A 24817-nucleotide genomic window follows, 5' to 3' on the forward strand; every position below is an offset into this window, starting at 1 on the left:
CCTCTCAGACCTCTCCCTTTCTCTTCCCAGTCCTCTTCACCAGATGGTCGATGACACAGCCCTCCTCCCACCGCGCAGAAGACTGTCCCGTGATAGCCCGACATCGCGGACAAGACTTCCCATGGCGGATGAGCAACGAATGCAGCGAATACTTCAGATGGTCCGGGATGCGCACCTCCAGATGACCAAAAGCCGTCACCTCGGTCACCTTGCTAGGCGGCACCCAGCCCAGCCACTTGCAGATGCGGAAGATATGCGTATCGACCGCGAAGCAGGGCCGCTGCAGGCAGAACAGCAGCACGCAGCCCGCCGTCTTAGGCCCGATGCCGGGATACTTGACCAGCTCCGTCATCGCCTGCTCCGTGCTCAGCGTATGCAGGTGGTTCAAGTTCAGGAAGTTCTGGTCCGCGCACGCAATCTCGTAGTTCTTGTGACCCTCGGACTGGTTGTTCAACACCCCCTCCGCCGTGGCCGCCGACGCTTTCCCCTCAGCATCAGCATCGGCATTCGAACTACCACCAACCAACAAATCCCGGCGCGCCTTATTCTCCTCATACACCATATCGAGAATTGCCTTGATCTTCTTACTCTTCACATCCGCCAACCCGCCGCGCTTGATCGCCTCAAAGACCTCCCGCACCGGCGCCCGCCGCACCGCGTCCCAATCCACGCTCCCCTTGCCGATTCCCTCGCGCAGGATCCCAAACCGCTGCACCAGCCCGTTGAACGCCATGGCCGAGTTGTTCCCCGTCGTGGCCCCGCTTAGCAGCGTCCGGATCAGCGCGTCCAGCACGGACGGCACCTCGCCGCACCCCGTCACGGTCAGCGAGGGCTCCGGGATGGTCGCGGGGGCCACGATCTGGCCGTGGATCGACGACAGGAGCCGGTCAACTTCTTCGCATTCGTCGGGCGTCGGGTGGGGCCAGTCGGGAAAGGGGCTGACTCCGGGGGTCAGGCCGTATTGGTTCGCTTTCGCCTTCGCTCGCGCTGTTTTTGCGGGGGGTTTCTTGCTGGGGGGAGACAGGTCGTCATCATTGTGCGATGTGGCTTTGTCGACGGTGGCTTGGAGGTCTTTGACGAGATTGTTGATTGCTTCTTCTTCCTTCTTGATGGGTGAGGCGGAGGCGGAGGTTTCGGACTTGATGCGAGAGTTGGTTGGGGTTGTGGGGGATATCACCGCGCCGAGGTTGTGAGGAAGGTCGTTGGAGTCCTCAATTTGCGGGGGAATAGTGGCGTTGTTCCTCTTGCGCCGCTTAGGAGCGGGTTCCGGGATGCCATCTTCGGTCTTAACCTTGAGGGAACTGTTGCGTTGCGAACGATTTCGTCCTTGGCTGGGGGAGGTCGTGGAAAGGCGGACGCTCGGGACCTGGGATGAGGTAGAGTTGCTGGATTGCGCTTGAGAGGCGGCTAATGCTGCCTGGCGCGCAGTGGTGGAACGGGTTATGCGGACCATCTTTAGATCTTTGGAATGTGTAGAATATGGGACTAAAGTGTTTGAACTAGGAGGAAGAAGACGGTTTAGCAGAAACGACAGAAAATGTACAGGATCTTCCGACGCGGAAGGTGCATTAGGCAGAATCTATCGGTATGTACAAATTATATCATCAATGGATGTAGCATCATCGTCATGAGATGAGTCAAAAAAAAAAGAAAAGTAGTGTAGTTGGGTCACATGATGTGGCGGAATCACTTCCGTTCAGCCCCCTTCAACAGTACGTCATCTCAGAACAACATGTCTTCAAAGGTATTTGACAATCCTGGTAAGGTAAGGGTATTCCAACCCGCGCCTTTCCTGTCATGCACTGAACACACACACACACACACACACACACACACACACCAAGCAGATAGCCACCCTATGTTCTTGCAAAACCACCGTCTACAAAACTCCAAGACTCCTTGGTTCACGCAGTATGCCCCACCAATTGGTATCAACTCAAGACATAACCTCGTAATCAATGATGGTCGCCCATATTGTGAATGCTAATATCCATACGGTCCTTGACCTTGGGGTGCTCCTCCTGGGAATGCTTAGGGGCGCAGATGATGCCCACCTTGGGCACCTCCGACTCGCCGGGATTGGCCGCGGGGACGATGTTGCCATTGGAATCAAGCTTGACCCCGTTGGCAGCCATCTTGAAATCCGTCTCACTGGCGAAACCATGCGTAACAGCCTCCTTGGCGCGGTCCAGGGCCTTGATCTTGCGGCCCTCACCGCGAAGCTCCTCCAGGTGCTCGAAGTAGCCATCCGAGACGGGGGTGATGTAGTTACCGCAGAACACACCGACCTCGAAATCCTGAGGCTCAGCGAGGCCGTTCTCCTGGGCAATCTCGGCACATGCGCCCTTTAGATCGTCTAAGGTCTGGTAGATGACGTTATCGGCACCAATGTGCTTGGCAATGTCCACCACGTTGCGACCGTGGGCAACCAGCTCGGTAGGCGATGCCAGATCGATACCGTAGATGTGAGCATGGCTGTAGTGAATTGTTAGCGAATGTCTCGATCCGGAACCCGGGGATCCAGGGGATACTCACGTGATCTCAGGGGCGCAACTGGCGAAGTAGACCTTCTTGGCACCGGCTTCCCGGGCCATGGTGACGATCTCTCGACTCGTCGTACCACGCACAATACTGTCATCAACCAGAAGGACATTTCGGTCCTTGAACTCGGCTTGCATAGCGTTCAGCTTGCGGCGAACACCCTTCTGTCTCGTCTTCTGTTCAGGCATGATGAAAGTACGGAAGACATAGCGGTTCTTGACGAAACCTTGGCAGTATGGCTTGTCGAGATACCGTGCGACAGCAGCGGCAGAGGTGGTGGATGTCTCAGGGATGGGGATGACCACGTCGATGTCCTTGACCACCTCCGGTCCAAGAATGTCGAGAATTCTGGCAGCAAGACGGTCACCCATACGCTGGCGACTACGGTACACGCTGATTCCGTCGATGACGGAGTCAGGGCGGGCGAAGTAGACGTATTCGAAGATGTCAGGAGCGTAGGCCTTCTTGGGAGCCACCTGGCGGAAGACAGGCTCGGCGCCCTTCTGGATGATGACCGCCTCACCAGGCTGGATGTCACGGATGTTGGTGAATCCGAGCTGGTGCAGCGCAACCGACTCGGAGGCCATCATGTAGTCCATGCCATCACAGTCTGCGGAAGGTCGGGAACCGAGGACAAGAGGACGAATGCCGTAGGAGTCACGGAAACCAAGGATGCCAAATCCTACTGAGGTCAGCTAAGATAATGGATGCGGGGCAAGTGTTGACATACCGGCAAGCATAGCCGTGCAAGCGAAACCACCCTGGCATCTTTCGTACATGCGGCTCAGACTGGCAAAGACATCTTCGTTGTTGACACGGGCCTTCTTGGTCTCGCTCAACTCATCCGCCCAGATGTTCAGCATCAGTTCGCTGTCACTGTCGGTGTTGATGTGGCGGTGGGCCTCGAGGTCCAGATATCTCTTCAGCTCGGGAGCGTTGATGAGGTTGCCGTTGTGGGCCATGCAGATTCCATATGGACTGTTCACATAGAAGGGCTGGGCCTCAGCATTGGCACTGCTTCCGGCGGTAGGATATCTCAAGTGTCCGATTCCCATAGAACCCGGGAGGTCTGCCACCCTGGCGCCGTCATTGAAGACCTTGGCGGCCATACCGTTCGACTTGAGCTGGTAGAAACGACCGCCAGTAGCGCATGTGGCAATACCAGCTGCATCCTGACCTCTGTCTGCATATCGGGAATCATGGATTAGCCTCGAACACGAGGTATTTGCTGGTGTGTACTGCGGAGTGACTCACGCTGAAGCAGGTAGAGTGCCTCATGGAGATCGACGGCAGCGGAAGCCGACGGATTCGCCTGAATCAAAGCGATAATACCACACATCTTGACGGTAGAGAATTCTATATGACAGAAACAGGATAAGGTCAGTGAAGTTCTCCAGACTGAACTCCTGTCAAAGCTAATCAAGGTTATGCAGCTTGAATCAGATCGGAAAATGTCCGCAATGATGCTTAGGAAGTCTAACATCTATAAAAAAAACCGAAATTCATCATAAAGCAGGGGGCAGGGATAGGGTGTGAAAGTTATTTACTGAGGCAGTGAATGATTGACTCACATCTGAAAGGGTATATTTCAAGATAGTCTTGGGAGTACACGCACAGTGTGATGGTAGGGTGGTAGAAACCGGAACTTGGCGAGTTGCAAAAAAGTGGGATAGAATCGAAAACGTCTATAGAGACATAACAGGATTCATGTAAAGGAGAGTGAGGGGAGAAACAGGTGGCAACAATGCCCAGAATCACGTCCACGGAGGAAACAGTGAGCTGGATAACATGGTTAAAGAAGTTTTAGGAGGGAAAGAGGAGAGGAGGGGAAGAAATGGGGATCCCATCTTAATAGATTTCTTCTCGCTGTTCCCAATTTTCTTTTTTCCCCACCACCAACCGAGAGGAGGCGCTAAACCCAAGAGGAAAAATTTCGTGACTCAATTTTACTAAGTTTACTAAGTTTACTAAATTTACTGAATAACACCGCCAGGGCCACCGGCTGGCCGGTTGCTTACATACGGTACCTTACTTTCGGGCAGGGATATTGCCGATGCCGGAGCAGGCGGTCAGCGGTCGGGAGTTCGATCCCGGCTTCGGCCTGGCCTAAGGCATCGACTGCCGTGTTGTAGTTCTCCTCCCGTCTGGCTAATTATTTACCATTTCGGGAAGTCTGTACATCTTCAAGCACAGTTCAGATTGCTGTAGGTTCTTATTCCACACGTCCAGACTTGCTTATGAAAGAAAATCGAATTGACCAGGATGGCTGTCGAAATCACTTCATGTTCATTTCCATGTCTGTCGCATTTCAGCCTTTGTCTGTCCTCTGGAAACAATTCACCGTAGTGATGTCTCAAATGCACCGACTTAGCGGCTCAAGCTTGACTCTCTTTTCTATGTTTTACATCTCCGATGTCTCAGATGGCTGCTGGAGTCTGAAATTTTTGTGTTTCTCTTCTTCCTTCTGCAAACTTTTTCAAATGCTTTAGTCTATATCAAATCCTGCACTCCAGAATCTCTACCTTCCTCTGCATCCCACCCTGCACCTACATTGACTCCGCTGGCCTCACCCCACAGCTGCACTGGCCTGAATTCATTTCGTTCCCTTCATATGGATACTTCCAACTCATCTTTTTGACTCGTTACATCGTTCTGCTCGCCCTGCCTTGGTATCATGTTCAACTTCAACTCCAGAAGTGAACGTATCGAGCAGTGGTCATTCGTCTACCAGACAGCATGTGACTACGATTCAGATGAAAGTAGTGTTACGCTTGGCGATGAATCTGAAAGAGCAGTCTCTCTGAGCTTTGCGCAGGAAGTCCTACAAAATCCACCCGGGCGTACAAATCCCGCACCTTTAAACGAAGAGCGCGAGATCATTGACCTCACTTTAAATGGTTTTGCTCCCGGGGACTACCTGACAGATGAAGCCTACGACCAATTACTGCGGGACTTGAGTCGTGCTGAGCCTCAAACTTCTGCAGTACGATCCCGTCCTATCACAAGGCCAGAGAAACGCCGGTTGCCTGAGGTGTGCCTCAATAGAATTGTGTACAAGAAAGGCCAATCCGTTCAGCTTCACGATGGTACCTTCCTCAGAATTGAAGAAGTTCTGGCAGATCGTTCTGCCGATATCTTCTTTCGGGGAAGACGCCTGATACACACGAAAAACCACAGGGGCAAATACATACCAAGGTGGGACAATGAGCTCGTCTGGATCGCGAATGAGACAATAGACATTCCATCCAACCAAGTTAAAAAGTTTGTCCGGATCACTTTTACGAACTTCTGTATGATGCAGAAGGACTGGGTCAAGCACCACCAACGCCCCAAAGAGCTATTTTGTCGGCTCAAAGAGCATTACGGAGACAAGAAACCATCATCAGTGGAATACCTCACCTGGAATGAAGCAGATGAAGGATTCAAATACGACCCGCCGAAGCTCCGCCGTGCGTGGCGTGGTGAGACCAAGCCTTTTGGAGCGTTCGACCCTGGCGAAGTCGTGGAACTCGATGATGACATGCTGCATCGAATCGGACACGACCCAGTTCACGCTTTGAAGCGACGTCGTCAGTATACATTTGGCGATGCATTCTGCGGTGCTGGCGGCGTTACCTGCGGTGCTCGTGCGGCTCTTTTGCATCCCGAATGGGCCTGCGACAAATCTGAGTCCGCTGTCAAAACTTACAAACGCAACTATCCAGAAGCGAACGTCAGGCTGATGGATCTTTTCACCTTCATTCATTCAAAGCATTCCACTAAGGTAGACATTGTCCATGGATCTCCGCCGTGCCAGACGTTTTCACCCGCGCATACGATCGAATCCGTGACCGATGACGCCAATAGCGCGTGCATCTTTTCGTGCTTGAACTTGCTTCAGAAGTCAAGGCCCAGAATTCTAACCATGGAAGAGACAAGTGGCCTATTTGAGCGTCACAGGGAGACATTCAACCGAGTTATTCTAGACTTCATCGAGCTTGGATACGCAGTGCGCTGGGGCATCCTCAACTGCGTCGAATACGGTGTACCTCAGCTAAGACGAAGATTGGTAATCATTGCATCTGGGTAAGTGACTTAGGAAGCTTTCGAAGGAGCGATAATAACAAAGCAATCTTGAAGACCAGGCGAATCGCTTCCTCTATTTCCCAAGCCGACTCACGGACTCCCTGGCTCTGGGCTCCGTCCCTTTGTTACTATAAGACAGGCCATCTCTGACATCCGGCCGGGAGCAGCAGACCATAATACCCAGCGAGCGGCAGCTCGTCCGATGAACCGGGCGCCGTGCGATGGCAGGGGACAAATCCGAACAATCACCTGTGGCGGAGGTGAAATGATTGCCCACCCTTCGGAACGGCGTAATTTCACGAACAGGGAGTATGCATGCTTGCAGACGTTCCCACGTCGGTATCACTTCTGTGCCCCGCATGTCAGAAAGCAAATTGGCAATGCGGTTCCCCCGAAGCTCGCGCAGGCGGTCTATGAAGAGATTGTTAGGTCGCTTCATCGGACTGATGAGATGGAGTTGAGGCATGGGCCTTGGTAGTCAAGGGGCTGAAAATGTACAAAGGAGGTTTGATCTGGTCTCACAGTTCCTCTGGTCGTTTTGTTTGACACACATACTTTAGCATGTATGGCCATTGGATTGCTTGGAGATTTTGAGCTACAGACTATTGCTTTCGTTGAAGTTTTACTTGGTGCCTCAGTGGAAGTAGTCTTTGCGGCGGCGGAACACCAGGAATGCTCTTATGCTCAGGTTGCTGTGTGGTGATGGAAACAAGTCAGTGAGGTTCAGGATACTGAGGAGTTGCCTATGAGTTGTTCTTCTACCTATGATAGCCTTCCCTCCGTATTACAAATTTTAGAATGACTATTTAAGCCATATCGTTTCCGAACTTCTGTCTAACAAGCCCTTTTGGAACCAACCGTCGAGAAAGGTATGTCTGTAAGCACGACGAAGTTCTATATCGAATCTAGACATTGGCCTGATCCTGCTGCGACCCTTATCAAACACCAAATAAATACACCCAGGCCAGGTGATAGAAAGCCCATCGTCACAGATATAGACTGAGTATCCAAGTTTACAAAATGATGCCCTCTTCGAACTTTGTATGATATGCCTGCGGGGCATCGACTGTCAAGTTAACTTTGTCTACAAACACAATCAGGCCTGATGACTGAGCCATCTATTGACGGATCTCACAGCAACTCCTATTATAGAGTACGAGAATCACCATATTTTCAGCAGACTTGAAGGAGTTTATACCCCACTTTAGGTACGGCGGATGATAGCCATCATACTTATAGCAGCAGTATTCTTCACCCGGTAGATTTGCTCTATGATTCGCTGAGTTTCAATAGGAGTACTAAGTACCTTTTCCAGCAAGAAAGGCAGCAAGACATCTCTCCAAGGACTTCTTGATCGGTGAGCATCTTTCCGAGCTGTTCTCCAAGCAATGCAAGACAGAAAGATACCTCTCCTAGCATATTTCCTAGTACGTAAGATAGCAAGACGCCTGGAAAGGATCTGTCTTCAGTCTAGATCTTTTCTACTGCCTACTTTAGCATTGTACAAGACCACATGACTACCGATTGACGGAGGTGGGTGAATATTGTGCTCAGTTCAGTTTCAGCAGGCAAAGCGGGAAGGCAAGGAAGGCCATCTTTCAACCCTGACTTGCTGGTCTGTTTCTAAATCTTCTTCGTCCACTTTCTCTCACTGCAGTGGCCGTGGTCTGTGTCATATTCCGTGTCACTCGACATCGACTCGCTTTTCCGTTCGTCTCCCGAAGGCCTTTGCCTCTACCTTTCTTCCATCTCTTATTGTCGCTCCTTTCAACCGCCTCCTTCAGACGCTTCTTGATCAAGATGCTGGCTGCTTCACCTGTATACTGAACGTTGCAGACCCTGTGACCACAGTGCAAGTCACGCTAGCCATCATGGCTCAATTGAAGCGGGTGGCTCGCCGAAGCATAACACAAATGAATGAGGATGAAGACATCGCTGAACCAAGTATTGAAGCCACACCCGCCATCAAGATCCAGTTGCAGGAACTTGCGACTCTTTGCCAGAAGCTTTGTTCCACTTACCGATCGCCTAAACACACCTGGCAACTTGGAGACCCCAAGCCCCCCAGGCCTAGCTTACCCATAGGCAAAAATCAAAGCAAGATCAAAAAACAAGATCAATTAGAGATCTGGGGTGCCTGGCCACTGGTGTCGACGTTCTGGGATCCGGCGCAGCATGGATGGCCTCCCTACGGGGTTCGCCTGCCTGACGCCTGGGTCTATATTGCGATCAAGCTTCTCTCCACTACTGAGCGCCATGACAAGTATCCCGCCGACTTTGACGGTAGTGGCATGGTCCGACAAAGCAGGGTACCCTGTGGCCCGACGTTTGTGATCTCCGCCCATGGGGTCTTTGCATATCCTATCTTTAAGGGGTACTACGTTCTATGCGGCGAGGAAGGGAGAAAACACTGCGCCTGGCTGCTCCAGCGCCAACGGGACGCAGCGGGCAATAAATTTCAGTTCAAAACGATTATCGCCGGGCCAGTACTGCCGCCCCCGAGCATGCGTCCACCTCACAGCTCCATTGTCAAGCTACCGCGCCACAAACCTGTGACTACCGCCGACCCGGGTACTCCTAAGCGGCTTGACAAAGCGGAAACCGACCGCTGGACCGTATGCCTGGATGACATGGTGCTGCAGTACAAAAAGCCCGACACCTACGAGATAATGCCCTTCGCACAGCTGAGCCCGCGTCTCACCTGCACAGAGTCTTTGGAGTCGGACAAGCTTGTCAACCGCCAGAGCTCTTCCTCTACAACGACCACCACGACTGCTCGGACTGGCTTCCCCCGCTCGATTAAGCGACCTCGTCTCCAAGCCGGCACACTCCCTGCCACACCTAAAGAGACTACAGCGGTCAGTAGCCCTACCGACTTCTTCAGTCCTCCTAGAGCGTCTAGTTCCTCCACCAAGCAGACTACTCCGGCGCCTGACATTAAACCGACAGCCAAGGGCAAAGGGAGAATCAAGCATGCCTATGCGGAAAACTTGCAGGATCCGGCTAGTACACCTAGCATCAACAGCACCCCTAATATATTTGGAGCAGAGGAAGTCGTGCACAACGATCGCAAGCGTCGCCAGACCACTCCACATGGGCAGCTCGTGTGCAAGCTCTGTGACTCTTTCATGCGGACCAAAAAGCATTTTGACACATACCTTGCATCTTCCATGGAGGCGGAGAAACGTCATGAGGACTATATGAGGGCGCTCGAACAGAGACAGAAAGATCATGACGCTTATATGGAGGCTACGATCGGGACATTCAGCCAGATCCAGACCTGGGTCGCGTATTTGCAGAAGGAACTAGGCGGCGATGAACCTGATGTTGGTGGAGAGCAGTCTCCTGCCAAAGCAAACGGCATGGAAGATGTGGTGTACGAGACAGATGCAGAAGAAAAACAAGAAGATGAAGAGAATGGAGGTGATTCTGGGGCGGGTTTGAGGGAGGCTGGGTCGGATTGCAATGAAACAGGCTAGCTTTACGGTATGGATGGCTTCCCGCGATGGGGTACGACAGATGGGGTCAAGTGGAGTCTAGTTACAGTCAGTCTACGGGAGTGAGGGGAAACAACATCACATGATGCCCATTGCCAACGGTCGTCTTTTCTCAATTCTGTGTCTATTTGAATGAGAGATATCAGATAAATATTGCAGTCTATATGGATAGGGAATTGACTCAAATTCAGTCCGATCGAGAAAGTCCGTCCAAAATCACCCCAAAAATAAGACCTGCCGAGGTGGAAGGAGTGGGCAGCGCTCGGACAGCCGGTGATAGCCGCCCCCATAAACAAAGCAACCAAGCGGCCTCGGTCCGAATCCCCGGCGGTAAACAGGGTGCCTGTACTGAGTATACTCCCCCAGCACAAGCACAGGGTCACTCACTCACTCCCTTTCTTAATTCCTGTTCAACTTCTCCGTCTTCCTCCTCCCTTCCTCTCTCCTCCAGTGATCCTGCTACCTACCTAGATCACGCTCATTGTGTACTCCATTGGGTATTTTTTTCTCCTTTGCCCCCGTTCTCTCTCTTCTCGTCACCCTCTCTTCCATCATGTCTGCCTCTTGTTCAGCGTTGAGACGGCTGACCCACAGGTCTCCTCCCCGCACTTGGCTCTCCTCTTCCCGCATCGCCTCCCTCTCCAGACCTGCTGTCTCCAGTGTCTTCCACATCACATCCAAAACACATCCTTCGACGCTCCCCCGTACCTCTCGATTCTCAACCATGGCGTCTCTGCAGCAAGCTCCTCCGACCATTCCCACCGACCGGCCCTATGACCCCGAAATCCAGGAGCTGAGCAACTACATCCACAACTACAAGGTGGATTCCGACTTGGCGGTAAGTTACGCGGGGCTCCCCATTCCACCACCCACAACTGTTGCTATTCTCCAATGCGAAGCTGCATCGCTGACGGCCCCCATCGTCGTAGTACGATACTGCCCGCCTCGTCTTCCTCGATACTCTGGGATGTGGTCTGGAGGCTTTAAAGTTCAAGGAATGCACCAAACTGCTGGGCCCGGTGGTTGAGGGCACCATTGTGCCCAATGGCACTCGCGTTCCCGGCACCCCATACCAGCTTGACCCCGTCAACGGCGCTTTCAACATCGGCGCCATCATCCGCTGGCTCGACTACAACGACTGCTGGCTGGCGGCGGAATGGGGCCACCCGTCCGACAACCTAGGCGGTATCCTGGCGGTCGCAGACTGGATCTCCCGCACGAACCGGGCCGGCGGCAACCTCGCCAACGGCAAGATCCTGAAGGTCAAGGACGTGTTGGAGGCGATGATCAAGGCGCACGAGATCCAGGGTGTGCTGGCTCTCGAGAATTCCTTCAACAAGGTCGGGTTGGATCACGTGGTGCTGGTCAAGGTCGCGACCACGGCGGTGGTCGCCAAGATGCTCGGCCTCAGTGAGGAGAAGACCGCCGACGCCATCACCCAGGCGTTTGTGGATGGCCAGTCGCTCCGCACGTACCGACACTCCCCCAACACGATGTCGCGGAAGTCCTGGGCCGCGGGCGATGCCTGCCAGCGGGCCGTGAACCTGGTGCTTAAGGTGCAGAAGGGCGAGGGTGGCTTGAAGACGGTTCTGTCTGCCCCGGTCTGGGGTTTCTACGATGTCTTGTTCAAGGGCAAGAAGTTTCAGTTCCAGCGTCCTTATGGCAGCTACGTTATGGAGAATGTTCTGTTCAAGGTGTCTTATCCTGGTAAGTTGCGCCCACACTGATGGAGGGGGGTTGTTCTGACTGGAATCTAGCCGAGTTCCACTCTCAGACTGCGATTGAGGCTGCGGAGATTGTGAACGCGAAGCTCAAGGCTCTGGGCAAGAGCGCCAAGGACATCAAGGAGGTCGTCAACCGCACGCATGAGGCGTGCATCCGGATTATCGACAAGCAGTTCAAGGCGATGGACAACTTTGCTGATCGCGACCACTGCGTTCAGGTAAGCAAACCTTGCGGCGCTGGTTCTGGCCGTGTACTGACTGCATCTAGTACATGGTTTCCACCATGTTGGCCTTCAACCGCCTGACTGCCAATGACTATGCGGATGGCTCTGAGGCGGCTACCTCGCCCCTGGTCGAGGACCTGCGCAAGCGCATCCGCTGTGTTGAGGACCCTCAGTTCACCGCCGACTACCACGACCCGTCCAAGCGAACCATCGCCAACGCCCTAACCGTCACCCTGCACGATGGCACCGTCCTGGACGAGGTGGTCGTCGAGGCTCCTCTGGGCCACCGGCTGCGTCGGGAAGAGGCCAAGCCCGAGATCCTGGCCAAGTACCAGCGTCATTTGCAGGCTCACTTCGACCAGGCTCGCATCGACGAACTTGTCAAGGTCGGGTTGGACCAGGCGGCTCTCGAGACTTACGACGTGGACAAGTACGTCGATTTGTATGTCAAGGACCAGATGGTGGCAGCCCACTAGGGTAGCTTGAATTAGCGAGCATGATTGTTAGATGTAACGAGCAAAATTATTTGACACTAGAAGGGCACTTGAGGATTGATATTATGTAGTCGAGAGTATTGATTTGTAGTAGGGCGATCAGGAAACGGCACAGCATCGTTAGCCAATTCTCTGTCTGAACCCAAGCTGCCACCTACCACACCCTTCAACCAAACTGTATGCAACAGGCCCAAGCCTCATATCTCCCGCACGCAGCGATAGGACGATAGGAATTCGGCGATAAGAACGCCCGCAGACAATTCTCTCCATCCACACCCTCCCACCCATCAAGCCGAATCATCTCTGACCGGTCTACCACAGGATCCTACCTCGGTAACCGCGACACGAGATAACCCCCCATCCTCTGAAGGGTCAGGATCTACCTCCCCCCACGAATGTCACACGCACCGAATCAAGCACCATGCAAATGGAAAGAGTTTATCAGCTCAGCTCAGACTTGATCGATCTAGACTGCTCACGCTCAAGATAAGCGTACGGTACAAACCAACGGACCCACTATGCCACAGAAACCTGGGGAAAAACCCAGCCGAGATCTAGGCGAGGGCAGGCAGGCAGGCAGCGTTGCCGTTTATCTCGGCACGGGAAGAAGGGCTCAGGCTGCGCTAGTAGCGTTGCCGACGCAGCCAATTGTAGGGGGACGCTTACGCTTGGATGATAGAGCATTACCTACCAGCACGTAGTAAGTACCTTTGGTTTGCTGGAATGGTTATCACGGGGTCTTGAGGCGGAGAGAAGAGGTAGGGGGTGCGGGGGTTCGATTGACGCTGGGATACATACATACGTGTACTGGGTCTTGGTATCTGTGGCGATATTAGATGTGTTGGATAAGTGTAGGGCTACGTAGCTAGTAGTTATAAGAGAGGATGCCCTGGGTGCGGTGATTCTGGGAGATACTTAGTCACGGCTCGTTCAGACCTCTTCTTTTCCTTTCAATTAAGGCCGACCGTTCACTGGATCTCGATTTGATTTCCTGTTGATCTTGATGCAGAGAATGACAACCCTCGCAGACGAGAAGAAACCGCCGCTCGAGATGGGGAAGGAGCTTGGGGGCTGCGAGAGCGTGGAGCATGGCTCGTCGACGGAGTTCTCGGCCGAGGCGGAGAGGAAGTTGGTGCGGAAGATTGATTTGATGTGTGTTTCTCTTTCTTCTTCTCCCAGGAATCAGCGGGCGGAGGAGGGCTGGAGTAATGCTGATGCTGATGGTCTAGGATCCTCCCCATCATGCTCGTCGCGTACATGATGTCCTTCATGGACAAACAGACCCTGAGCTATGCGGCCATCATGGGAATCATGGAGGATCTGCGCCTGACGGGGGCGGAGTATAGTTGGTCGTCGGCCATTTTCTACTTTGGTTATCTTGCGTTCAGGTTGGTCTGAGCTCTGTGGAAAGAGTTTGCGTGCTGGGAAATAACTGACGGGCTCAAGCTATCCGGCCTCGTTGCTGATGGTTCGATTTCCCTTGGGGAAGTATCTGGCGTGTACTTAGTATGGCTTCACTTTCTCAGAGTTCTGGGGAGGTGGACAGTGGCTTACGCGGATTACAGCATCGTCTGGGCGATCGTGCTCGCCTGCCACGCGGCCACGACCAACTTCACCGGACTGATGGTGGCCCGGTTCTTCCTGGGCTGCACCGAAGCCAGCGTCTCCCCCGGGTTCAGCCTCCTGACCTCGCTTTGGTACCGCACCGCCGAGCAGCCCCTGCGCCACGGGATCTGGTTCTGCGGCAACTCGCTGTCGCTGATCATCGGCGGTGCGATTGCCGTGGGGATCTGGCAGATCGAGACCAGCCTGGCTACCTGGAAGGTGAGTCCACAATACCCCAACCTCCCACTTGACTTGGTTACTGACCCGTGTAACCACCATCAGTGGCTATACATTATCTTCGGCCTGGTCACCTTTACCTGGGGCGTGGTCATGCTCTTCCGCCTCCCAGACTCCCCGACGAACGCCACGTTCCTCACCCCGGAGGAGAGAGTCATCGCCGTCGCGCGCCTGAAGTCGAACCGCGCTGGATACAAGACGAATCAGATCGATAAGAGTCAGATGGTGGAGGCGTGCACCGATCCCAAGACGTGGTTCCTGGGGGTGTTGATTCTGGGCTGCAATATCCCCAACGGGGGATACACCACGGTAGACTTTTCCTTCGTCCAAAACCCTGCCTCTCAATCCCGCTACTAATTCGCTTTGGGTGGCAGTTCTCAGGTCTAATCCTCAAGGGCTTCGGCTACAACACCATGAACACCCTCCTCCTCGGGATCCCCGGGGGATTCATCTCGTTCCTCGTGGTGTTAGCCTCGTAAGCCACCGCCCCCCTTTTCCCAACCCAGCAGCAAACTATACATGAGATCCCAGAATAGCTGATGAAGAGAAAGATGCTACGCCTCCTCCAAGATTCCCAACAGCCGCTGCACCGTCTCGATCATCCTATCATGTTCGAGGTACGTCTGCCCACCGCCTAGCATAGCCATCCTCATTCTCCCCAAGCTAAAACCCCCAAAGCATCCTAGGCACCGCCCTCGTTTACGCGACCCACCACAACGCCTCGCGCTACGTCGGCCTGATCCTTATGAGCTTCTACGCGGTCGCCATGCCCCTGTCCATGGCGCTGATCAGCGCTAACGTCGGCGGCGTGACCAAGCGCAGCACCGTCAGCGCCATCTACTTCATCCTGTACTGCGCGGGGAATATCATCGGGCCGCAGCTGTTTTTTGAGCGGCAGGCGCCGGTCTATCAGGTTTGTTACTCTCTCCTAGTTGGGCTAGGGATGTTCTCTGCTGTGGTGGGGTTGAGATATGGATACAGAACATGGGGCTGACCAAGGCAACAGAGCGGCTTCGTGGCGATCTTCGTGTGCTTGGCGGTGGTGGTGCTTGTGCTGGGGGGGTTGGTGGTGTATTTGAGGCGGGAGAATGCGAGGCGGGATAGGATGATGATGGGTACAACAGGGAGTGGGGAGCAGGAGGGCGAGGAAGAGCTGCTGGATGTGACGGATTTGAAGAATGAGCGGTTCAGGTATGTTTACTGATTAGATTGTACGTGGTCTACTTTATCTCGACAGAGATAGTCTTGGACTGATGTAGATGCATACCGTAGCCCTGCCTACAAAGATCATCATTAATTAGAATTATGAAAAGAAAATGGGGTTCAAATTCCATGTATCCATTCCATCTAGAGCATCGTTAGATAACTGAGAAATATTAGAAGATAAGTGGAAAGAGCGACAACGCAGCGGCGTTACATCAGTAGTATTCGAGCTCCTCACCCATGGCCCGCTTTGAACATTCCCATGATCACTGTATGGGGTTTATTTCTTCCTCATTGCTTGGATTATGAGTGATATTGACAGAGAAACACTTTACCATCCCTAATGAATATTGTAGGCGTCCGGAGTGACGCAATGAGGCCTCCAGCCTCCAGGATGCAAGGGCAATCTTCTTTGCCCGCCCTACCCGTCCGTCACCATCTCTCCCTACAACCTCACAACCGATATTTCGGTGCTTATACAGGGATCTGGACTCTGTGATGCGATGCTGGCAGCGGGGTCCACGTTCAGTTAAGGGTCTCTTGCCCGAACCGGAAGCAAGAGCCGCATACCGTCGATCCTGCAAACCACCTGCAGCCACTGTAAGAAAGCAGGCAAGAACTCAACATGCGGGCTACCCCGCCAATTATCTAGTACATGGCGGGCCAGTCATGCTATTTCCTGTCTTTCCTTACCTTCCCTTCATCAGCCGCTCGTTGGATCGCTCCCCCTCCGTGAAGCAGTTTGCTTGTCCAAGACTCAGCTGACCTACAAGCACTTCGACTAAAGATGGATTGCTGTTTACTGTTCGGAACTCTCTCTTTTTCCTTTCTTTTTTTCCTCTTCACAAGAGAGGCAATCGATACTTTATACGATCGATGCTTTATAGTAACAGTGGTTAGCCGAGACACCCGGCCCCTTGCCCTGCATGTATACATACACATTTGCAAACCAACCGTACTTAAGATTGGTGAACCGAGACACCCGGCCCCTTGCCCTCCATGTATACATACACATTTGCAAACCAACAGTAACAGTGAGTACTGCTAGAACAGTCACAAACCCCGCACAATTTTTGCTTACCCGTCGCTCGCTGACCCAAGACGTCTTTGCACGAGCTGATCCTTCTTCTGACTCGCGAATCAAAACCGCCAAGTGTAGGGCTCCGATAGTTGAGACAGCCAGTAAATGATGCACACAAACAACCACACGGCATTGATTCCGGGTCTATTGCCTCTGGCTACCAAAGGTGCCGAGTTCTACACAGATGAATTGGATAAGGCTGGACGACAACGGCAGTTGGCATTGAGCTGAACGGACATGAGCGTACTGGTATTTTAGTCCGAACCGGGGCACGCATGCACGCCACGGTCCCGGTAAAGCGGACGAACCATAATGTGCCAGCTGTGCAGCTTGAATTGTTTGCACCCTTGCATGTATGTATACTGAGCATCTGTCACGAGTATACTAAGGTCTCTCACTGTGAGCCATATGATATATACAAAAGAGACTTTTAGAATAGCATGACTCAGGTATCTACGAACTACACCTTCGTCCGAGCCTTGTGTGCTTGTTCTTCAAGCGATCTGCGTGATTCACACTCGAGCTATGTGATTACCCTGCATTCAGACACCCTGTAAGATGTGAATACAGAATAAAAGGTTGCGTCTGTTAAAGCCCGCCTGGTTATGGGATCAGGGCTCCACGAGAAGCATGCTGGCTGCTAATTCCGTGGAGTCCGATATCACTTATCATTCTTATCCCGCAGTACCCGAAGCTGCGTGCAGATCCCGCCCACAAACATGCTCCTGTTGAGAACACACGGAGCGAACCTTTGCCCGCGCGTGGTTGTGTGGCCATTCCCAGCTCAGGCGGAATTTGAGCCTCATATGTGATACTGACCCCGGTAGTCGGGTAGTCAAACCTTACATGGAGGGTCTAAGAACATGCAAGTTCATAAATGCATTCCACATTGGCCAAGGAAACACTACCATGCAGCTGAAATGGGTTGAGCACAACGCCAAGAAACTCCAACCCAAGAAGACGAGTTTGAACCCAGCCCTGCAAGTCAAAAACAGTCGGATGCAGCGCTAGATATCGAAAAAGCATGTAGTCTGTCAAGGCTATTGCAAAGCCTACGGAAGAGAGCAAGACTTGATTAAGAATAAATAAGACCATCTTTCCCACCAAATCGGAGCTCCAGAGCGCTTGACTACAATCACTTCTCCGTTCCACGACTTAACAGAAATAGACTCAAGACCCAGATCCCATAGCGCCAAGTGGTCATTAGATCTCGCAACCATGAGGTTCATCTACATCATCATCACCCTCTTCGCAAGCCTGGCACTTGCAGCCCCGGCCCCTGTCGACGCTGCGGCATTGCAAGTCGAAGCCGAACCAGACGTCCAGGCCGCCGAATACGATCCAAACGCCGACTGCAGTGCGCGTAATATCCATTGCGGTGTATGTGCAACTCTCTTGTTGAACTTCTCGCCCCCCAACCCACTGCGCACCCTTACCCTCCCTCTCCCTCCTTCTCGCCCCTCAGACATCCGTCAGACTAAATCCGTTGGTATTGTCCTTTGTGCCCTAGAAATGCAACGGTACAAGTTGCAAGATCGGTCTTACAAACTAGTAAGTTGTTTCTTTACTTGATTTGGGGACCTCAGTAGACTAACCCGGATATTGATATACAGTCCCTGCGACGAGGGCTCGGTAAGTTTCCCCTCACCACCCACCCCCCGCGCAACAACCCCGACATCGCATCTGACCTGGTTTTGGTTCGTGCTACAGTGCGTCGCGCAGAATGGAGGCGGAGATGGCAAGGGCTGCTACGATAACGCCTACGATACCCCCAGCCCCAGGCACATTCTTTGCCCCGGACGGCGCTAGGGTTGCTCCCGATGGTGTGGGCCGACCCAGGGAACCCATAGCTGAGTGAGCATGCCGGATACTCCGAGGTGGCTCAGTACATTATATGTTTGGGGAAGATCGGAAGGTCGGGTGGAGGGGAGTAGTACAGACTGGCGAAGGGATAATCGGGGCTCTAATCAGTCTCCAGTCACTCCTTATGGTATGATTGTTGATGAAAGACACGAGGGTTATGATTTATGATTGTTTTCTACTTTTGCCTTTTGACTCTGAACACCTTCTTCAACAGACTGGTGCATGCTGCCTTGAATTTTAGGATTCTTTTTACATTGAATTGATGCTGATTTTGTGACGGAACCCCTGAGGCCGGACGTTTTGATGCGCCGGATCAAGTCCAATTCTTCCAGACTGCATCGATCTCTGCAGTAGTTCAGGATATAACACAACATACTGGCTAAGATTGTCTAGATGAGTCGTCCGTCGATTGAGTTATTAATTTGTCTCTTCTACGTCTCAGAGGGCCAGTATGCATCTCCCTGGAAACACCGACAGCTGCTGTTCGCTGAAGCACAGGTTGGTAGCTGGGGCAGACAAGACCAGCAAACCGATCCACAGCAGACTGAACAGGAGAATCCATATGCACAGCACAGTACTTCACACATAACATATAGTGGAGTCCACGGATAACATTTCCCTCGGTGGCACGACTCCAGAGACTTCCTGTGATATGAGTCTGGAGACTTCCGCGACGAAACTAATCAAAAACCTGTCATGCTCGCTTATCTGCCCAAAATCGAGCCACTACTCTACGCGAACAACCCATGGAAAAGGAATTGTGAAATATGGACAAATCGGCCGATTCCGGATATCTATTCCCTGCTGCTCCCCTCACAGCTTGGCTTCACCCCCAACTAACCGCTTCCAATCCTTCTCCCCAAAGGGCACGTATCCCTCGGCCCCCGGAGGCAACCAATACAACCGATCACTCTGACCCCCCACAGCGTGGGTCCCCAGTTTGGCCGGCTCGACCCCTTCCTCGCGCAAGGGCACTTTATTCTGCTTGTGGTTGTGGATATGCGAGGTCTGCGTCACTAGCCGCAGGAACACCGGCACCGCGTAGCGCGGGAGACGGGCGCGCGCGAAATGCGCCAGCGCCGTGAAATCCAAAGCCCCCTTCGCGGCTGCCTCGGGGCTGAGTTGTAATGCGGCGCAGCCGGCGCGCCCATCGTGCGACGGCACCAGGACGCCGTAGACGTTGGCTTCCTGGATCCCTGGGAATTCGCCTAGGGCGTGAGAGACCTCGGCTGTGGAGCTGTTGCCATCAGTTAGGATGAGATTTCGGAGGGATTTCGGCTGGTGGGGTGGCAGGATTCAACCCACGTCGGGGAGACTTACACATTCTCACTCTTCCATCGGAAGGTATCGCCCAAGCGATCGAGGAAATACCACCGGCCGTCGGCGTCCCGCCGCAGGGCGTCGCCGGACCGATACCACAGATCCCCCCGTTGAAACACATCGCGCAGGAACTTCTTGTCCGTGGCCTCCTGGTTGCGCCAGTAGCCCGGGAAGGCCGACTCGGCGGGCACGCGCACGAGCATCTCGCCGCCGACCTCGTAGGGCTGGCGCACCGCGAAGCCGGTGACCGGGTCGCGCTGGACCTCCCCGGAGTGCGGGTCGATCGCGACCGGGGCATAGACGCCACGCATGAGCCACCGGGAGAGGGCGCCGTGGTGGCCGACGGCGCCGGCGGTGAAGGGCCCGCGGTTGTAGTTGTATAGGCTGAACACGCCCTCGGTGCTGTTGAAGAACTCGCCCACCTCGGCGATGCCGAACCGTTCCTGGAAGCGCGTCCACACGTCCGGCCGCAGCCCGTTGCCGTACATCATGCGCACGCGGTGCGCGCGGTCCAGCGGCGAGGGCGGCGCCGCCAGCAGGTACCGCGCGGTCTCGCCGACGTACACGAAGGCCGTCGCCTGGGCGTCGTAGACGTCGCGCCAGAAGTTGCGCACGCTGAAGCGCGGCGCGATCGCGATGCTCGTCCCGCGCACCAGCGCCACGATCAGCGCCACCGCCGACGTGCCGTGGTACAGCGGCATCGCGCTGTACCACCGGTCGCCGCCGGGGCCGACCCGGTCGCGCGTCGAGTACGCCCGCAGCCCGACGGCGACGTGCAGTCGCTCCATCCGGAAGGGGCATCCCTTCGGAAGTCCTGTCGTGCCGGAGGTGTAGAGCAGGATGGCGGGCGAGCTACCGGTCGTCTCGCGCGCCAGCCGGCCGTCTTCCGGGACCTCTGCCGGCAGGGTCGCGAGGACGGTGGTGGTGAAGGTTTCATCCAGGGTGATCAGCGTCAAGCCCAGTTCGGTCTCCAGGGTGGCTCGTCGGTCGTCAATCCGCGCCCGACATTCCGCGTCCGGGTCCACCAGGAGAAGCTTCGCGCCGCTGAGGGCCAGGCTGTGCACCAGCGCATCGCCGGTGAGATGGTAGTTGATGGCCGCCGGGGCGGCACCGATACTCCAGAGACCCAGCCACGCGAAGATGAATTCAGCGCGGTTTTGGAGGTAGAATGCGACCAGGTCGCCCGGCTGTACGCCGCGGTGGCGATAGAACTGGGCGTAGCGGGCGGCCGCGGCGAGCACCTCCCGGTAGGTGAAGGACCGCTCCCGCGTCCAGATGGCGGTCAGATCGGGGTACTTGGTAGCGGTTTCGATGAAATCGAACCACAGGTTGACCTGGCCTCGGCTTTGGGCTTGCTGAGTGCTGCGGGTGGCCTGCCGCACAGTGCGCAGCACCGCTAGATCTTTGGTCAGGTGAAACTTGGCATTGAGGTACGCGGCGGCCGTTAAAGCGGCAGCGGTTGCTACAGCCATCAGTATGTTGTAGTATCAGATTCGAAGAGGGAGAGCTGTACATACCTAAAGCCATAATGAAGTTGTTGAGGGTCAGAACACCAGGGTGGTGCTGGGTGGGTCACATATTTGTAGGGGGCAAAGGTTGAATTGCCGGACACCTCGGCTCGTCCGCCCATTCCGGCTCAACGCTTCATGCACAGACAGACAGACAGACAGACAGACAGAAACTTGGCTAGCGGGGTCCAAGTTGTTTTACTTTCATTGGCCACCGGCCTTTCTAGAAGGCCTGTTTCTTGCCTCATTATTGAGCTTGTTTGTCTCTGGGTTTGTTGCTTTTGTGTTCTGTGCAAAAGGCATTTCGGTGAGTGAGTAATGAATTCGACCCACCGAAGAATGCTACAATTCCTCGGTCGGCTACAACCTTCGCCTAGCAAGCTTATCAGGCTGAATAGAACGCAAAAGGAATCGATCCTTAACAGTCGGTGAGTTATTGCATGGATGGATCGAGCTAATTGCATCCCCCGCACTGGCAGCCACGCGTCCTCGTATTACCCCATCCGTGCACTCGGCTGTGTGCTGTCCAACGCCACCTCCTCACACCAAGTCTCGATACTCCGTGGTAGGAATCAATTTCTCATGCACGCCTTTTTCGCTCGGTTGGATTGTCTTCCACGCCCACGCTTCGTCTTTCTCGGGCCCGTTGCTCACCCCTTGCAGCACGTTCACCACATACCGCCCAATCGTGGGGAGAAACTTGTAGCTGTGGAATGAGCCTCCCACGGCGAGATAAAGGTTGGCCAGCCGAGAGTCGGGATGCCGAGTGATCAGTGGATGCTGGCTGGGGGAGATGGCGTCCCAGCAGAGGCGATACCACTCGGGCTGGCGACGTCCGCGGTCTAGAAATTCGGGCAGCCGGGGCCGGATTTCCTTCAGGTGCGCCTCCTGCATCTTCTCTGGGACTGTCAACTGATCAGAGACCGGCACAGAAATCTCGTGTCCTGATGCGGTGCGGATGGTGTTGGTAAAAGAGGAGGCCGTCGTAAACTTGAGGATCCCGTCTGCCGTGGGAGGAATCACCTCTCCTGGATAATCGTCAGCTTTGCAGGTATTCGAATAACAACAAAGCATTAACCTCACCCTGTCCGCCATAAACGAAGACCGGCAGCTGTGCGTAGCGCTCGTGCTCTGCGGGCGACAGACGGAAATGCGACACGCACACCCCTGCCGCGGTAATCTGTCGCTCGACCCGGTCCGCCTCGGGGAGATCCAGCTCATCCTCGATGGACGACATGAGCTGACTCGTCCACGCGCTGGTCGCCAGAACGATCTGGCTGGCCGTGTAGACCGTCCCGTCGGCGGTTTTCACCCCGAGCGCGCCGGTGTTGTCCCGTGTGATGCGACGCGCCTCGCCGATTTCAAACCGGACGCCCCGCTGGATGGCCTCCTGCGTCAGGACCTGCAGCGCCTTGCCCGCATCGGCCCAGCCCGCGGAGGGGTTGAAGTAGTAGGATCCGAACGGCGAGCAGTCGGTCTGTTGGAGCAGTCCGCCCCACGCTTCGCGGACTTCCGCCTCCGTCATGTCGACGACGCAGTCATCGCGACCGGCGCGGTGGAAATTCTGACGAACGCGGACGGCGGTGTCGCTGTCTTTCTCGTCCATGCAGATCCATCCACACGGATGGTGGACCCCGGCGGCTTGGAAGCTGGGGAGGGATTCCCAGGCCTCGAGGGCCTCGAATCCGAGGGTCATGTAGAGCGGATTGGAGTAGTCCGCGCGAATGATCTTGTTGATATCAGTAGAGGCTGCGGGAGACGGTGGTGCAGGACTGCGATCGAGGAGGACGATGCGTGGCTGCGGCGACTGGAGCGATAGATGGTAGGCCGTACTGACACCGAAGATCCCCGCTCCAACAATGAGGATATCATAGGGGGCATCTACCGTCATAATGAAAAGTTATCGGGGTTTGTCTGTAGCAGAACAAAGAACTGACAAGTACTTTGATAGAGAACAATAGGATTGTTAGGGAGAGAAAGATGAAAGAGAGAGGAGGAGGTGGAGGAGGAGGTGGATGAGGTGAGGGGAAGAAAGAATCCCTGAGGCTTATCTGATCCTCCGACATCATCGCTTCTTTTATCTCCCCCCAACAACTCCCTCCATCCAATGCTATATAAATAACCCTTCGCCTATTTTGCATATTCTCAATGTTCAGCATGGGCTGGGATCTCTGATATCCTTAATGCAACCTGATCTGGGAGCCTTTGACTACCGCCTTTGACTACCATCAGTCTACTTTCACTAACTCGCAGCCATGGGTACCCAGTGGATCAACTCTGATAATCTTGACCTCCTGCAAGAAACTGCAGACGCAATGTATACCAGCAAAGGCAAAGGCAAAGGCAATACCCAAAGGCTAGCTGACAAGATCACAGACAACCGAGTGCCGAGCTACATCCGAGGAGAGCTGCAGCTTCCCCGAAGGAAACTCGCGCCGCCTCCGCATGCCACCACTGCGACAGCCCGGCCCATCGTGCACGCCAATATCGTGACGCCTGGGCGCAAGGGCTCTACCAGCGGTATCCCTTCCCCGGCTCGCACTCGCTCGAACAGTCATCCCGCGCGTCCGGTGCTCTCAACTCTACCGACCCGTTCCAATGAGTCTGCTGTAACCCCTGCGACCGCGCCTTGCACTCCGCGGACTGGAACCCCCCCAGTGATGCGATGTCACCGGTGTCAGAAGCTGCTGGACGACAGCCCGATTATCTGGAATAACTACCCAGGAGGACGGCCTGGTAGCCCGCCCAGAACCACGAGGTGGCATTCCTATTGCCTGTTTGGGCTGATTGCCGAGGACACGTTGAGGCTCATTCCCCAGAAGGAAGCTCCCAAGAGTGAAGCTGTTGCGGCAAAGATATTCAACCGCTTTTTCGGTGGCGTAATGGGTTCTGCATGAAGCATTTTGCATCGGTTAGATAAGGCTCTTAGATTGTGACTCCTAGACTGTGACTGCTAGATTATGACTGCTAGATTGTGGCTCTGACTTAGATTGTGGCTCTTCCGATTGCTTTGGTGATTGCTGAAATGACATTTCTTTTTTTTGCTTTTACATTATTCTTGGCACATTCTTTATTTTGATAAAGAAATCTTTCTTTGAATTTCTCCTTGCGTTTTTGTGAGACGGGTAGAGTCCTAAGACACTTGCTAGCATTGCTGCGGCGCTATGGTGGGCTCGAAGCAGATATTCACAGATAGCATACTAAGTGTTTATCATAGTCTCTCTTTCGTAACGGGCGGAACTCTAATAGTATCAACTGTACAACTGAACACCTTCTTCTCCGTTGGTTTGTTTTGAGCACCCTTTCCTTTGTTCACAACCCTTAGCTTTGTGTTTACTCATTCAGCTCCTTGTTTCAAGTATGTAGTCTTCTTCACAACGCTCTTCCACTACAAGTGTCCATCGAGCCTTCATTATGCGATTATACAAAGATCAAGCAACGTTCTTCAGCGATAG

The 24817-nt window shown here is 54.0% G+C and overlaps 8 protein-coding genes across 8 annotated transcripts; 4 read left to right on the forward strand and 4 right to left on the reverse strand.

The window, feature by feature from the left end:
* Window positions 1-4: 4 nt before the first annotated feature.
* On the reverse strand, window positions 5-1453 carry ASPACDRAFT_45602 (endonuclease III domain-containing protein; the record flags this gene model as incomplete). The annotated part of the gene is made up of 1 exon (XM_020201634.1): window positions 5-1453. One exon carries the CDS (start codon window positions 1451-1453, stop codon window positions 5-7), a length of 1449 nt encoding a protein of 482 aa, XP_020053849.1.
* An 86-nt stretch (window positions 1454-1539) lies between these two features.
* Window positions 1540-4290, reverse strand: ASPACDRAFT_80395 (amidophosphoribosyltransferase). The gene is made up of 5 exons (XM_020205641.1): window positions 4113-4290; window positions 3796-3897; window positions 3272-3724; window positions 2536-3223; window positions 1540-2475 (listed from the first exon to the last, which is right to left on the reverse strand). Exons 2-5 carry the CDS (start codon window positions 3878-3880, stop codon window positions 1956-1958), a joined length of 1746 nt encoding a protein of 581 aa, XP_020053850.1. The 5' UTR covers window positions 3881-3897; window positions 4113-4290; the 3' UTR covers window positions 1540-1955.
* A 925-nt stretch (window positions 4291-5215) lies between these two features.
* On the forward strand, window positions 5216-7084 carry ASPACDRAFT_53704 (DNA cytosine methyltransferase; the record flags this gene model as incomplete). The annotated part of the gene is made up of 3 exons (XM_020202784.1): window positions 5216-5300; window positions 5466-6606; window positions 6661-7084. The coding sequence occupies 3 exons, from the start codon at window positions 5216-5218 to the stop codon at window positions 7082-7084; spliced, it is 1650 nt and encodes a 549-aa protein (XP_020053851.1).
* A 3164-nt stretch (window positions 7085-10248) lies between these two features.
* Window positions 10249-12759, forward strand: ASPACDRAFT_123449 (putative 2-methylcitrate dehydratase). Its single transcript, XM_020196632.1, has 4 exons — window positions 10249-10941; window positions 11033-11810; window positions 11861-12045; window positions 12096-12759. The coding sequence occupies exons 1-4, from the start codon at window positions 10657-10659 to the stop codon at window positions 12525-12527; spliced, it is 1680 nt and encodes a 559-aa protein (XP_020053852.1). The 5' UTR covers window positions 10249-10656; the 3' UTR covers window positions 12528-12759.
* Window positions 12760-13596: 837 nt separating this feature from the next.
* Window positions 13597-15591, forward strand: ASPACDRAFT_32381 (putative MFS allantoate transporter; the record flags this gene model as incomplete). Its single annotated transcript, XM_020199876.1, has 9 exons — window positions 13597-13697; window positions 13775-13933; window positions 13992-14051; window positions 14111-14369; window positions 14433-14696; window positions 14762-14862; window positions 14939-15004; window positions 15066-15300; window positions 15394-15591. 9 exons carry the CDS (start codon window positions 13597-13599, stop codon window positions 15589-15591), a joined length of 1443 nt encoding a protein of 480 aa, XP_020053853.1.
* A 2298-nt stretch (window positions 15592-17889) lies between these two features.
* On the forward strand, window positions 17890-18480 carry ASPACDRAFT_45608 (uncharacterized protein; the record flags this gene model as incomplete). The annotated part of the gene is made up of 4 exons (XM_020201635.1): window positions 17890-18051; window positions 18182-18222; window positions 18285-18303; window positions 18382-18480. The coding sequence occupies 4 exons, from the start codon at window positions 17890-17892 to the stop codon at window positions 18478-18480; spliced, it is 321 nt and encodes a 106-aa protein (XP_020053854.1).
* Window positions 18481-19312: 832 nt separating this feature from the next.
* Window positions 19313-21381, reverse strand: ASPACDRAFT_1858293 (putative very-long-chain acyl-CoA synthetase family protein (CefD1); the record flags this gene model as incomplete). The annotated part of the gene is made up of 3 exons (XM_020197594.1): window positions 19313-19771; window positions 19855-21316; window positions 21372-21381. 3 exons carry the CDS (start codon window positions 21379-21381, stop codon window positions 19348-19350), a joined length of 1896 nt encoding a protein of 631 aa, XP_020053855.1. The 3' UTR covers window positions 19313-19347.
* Window positions 21382-21603: 222 nt separating this feature from the next.
* ASPACDRAFT_123452 (NAD(P)/FAD-dependent oxidoreductase) lies at window positions 21604-23362 on the reverse strand. Its single transcript, XM_020196633.1, has 2 exons — window positions 22446-23362; window positions 21604-22390 (listed from the first exon to the last, which is right to left on the reverse strand). The coding sequence occupies exons 1-2, from the start codon at window positions 23251-23253 to the stop codon at window positions 21903-21905; spliced, it is 1296 nt and encodes a 431-aa protein (XP_020053856.1). The 5' UTR covers window positions 23254-23362; the 3' UTR covers window positions 21604-21902.
* Window positions 23363-24817: the final 1455 nt, after the last annotated feature.

Source organism: Aspergillus aculeatus, assembly GCF_001890905.1.
Source record: "Aspergillus aculeatus ATCC 16872 unplaced genomic scaffold ASPACscaffold_13, whole genome shotgun sequence".
NCBI classification, from domain to species: Eukaryota; Fungi; Ascomycota; class Eurotiomycetes; order Eurotiales; family Aspergillaceae; genus Aspergillus; species Aspergillus aculeatus.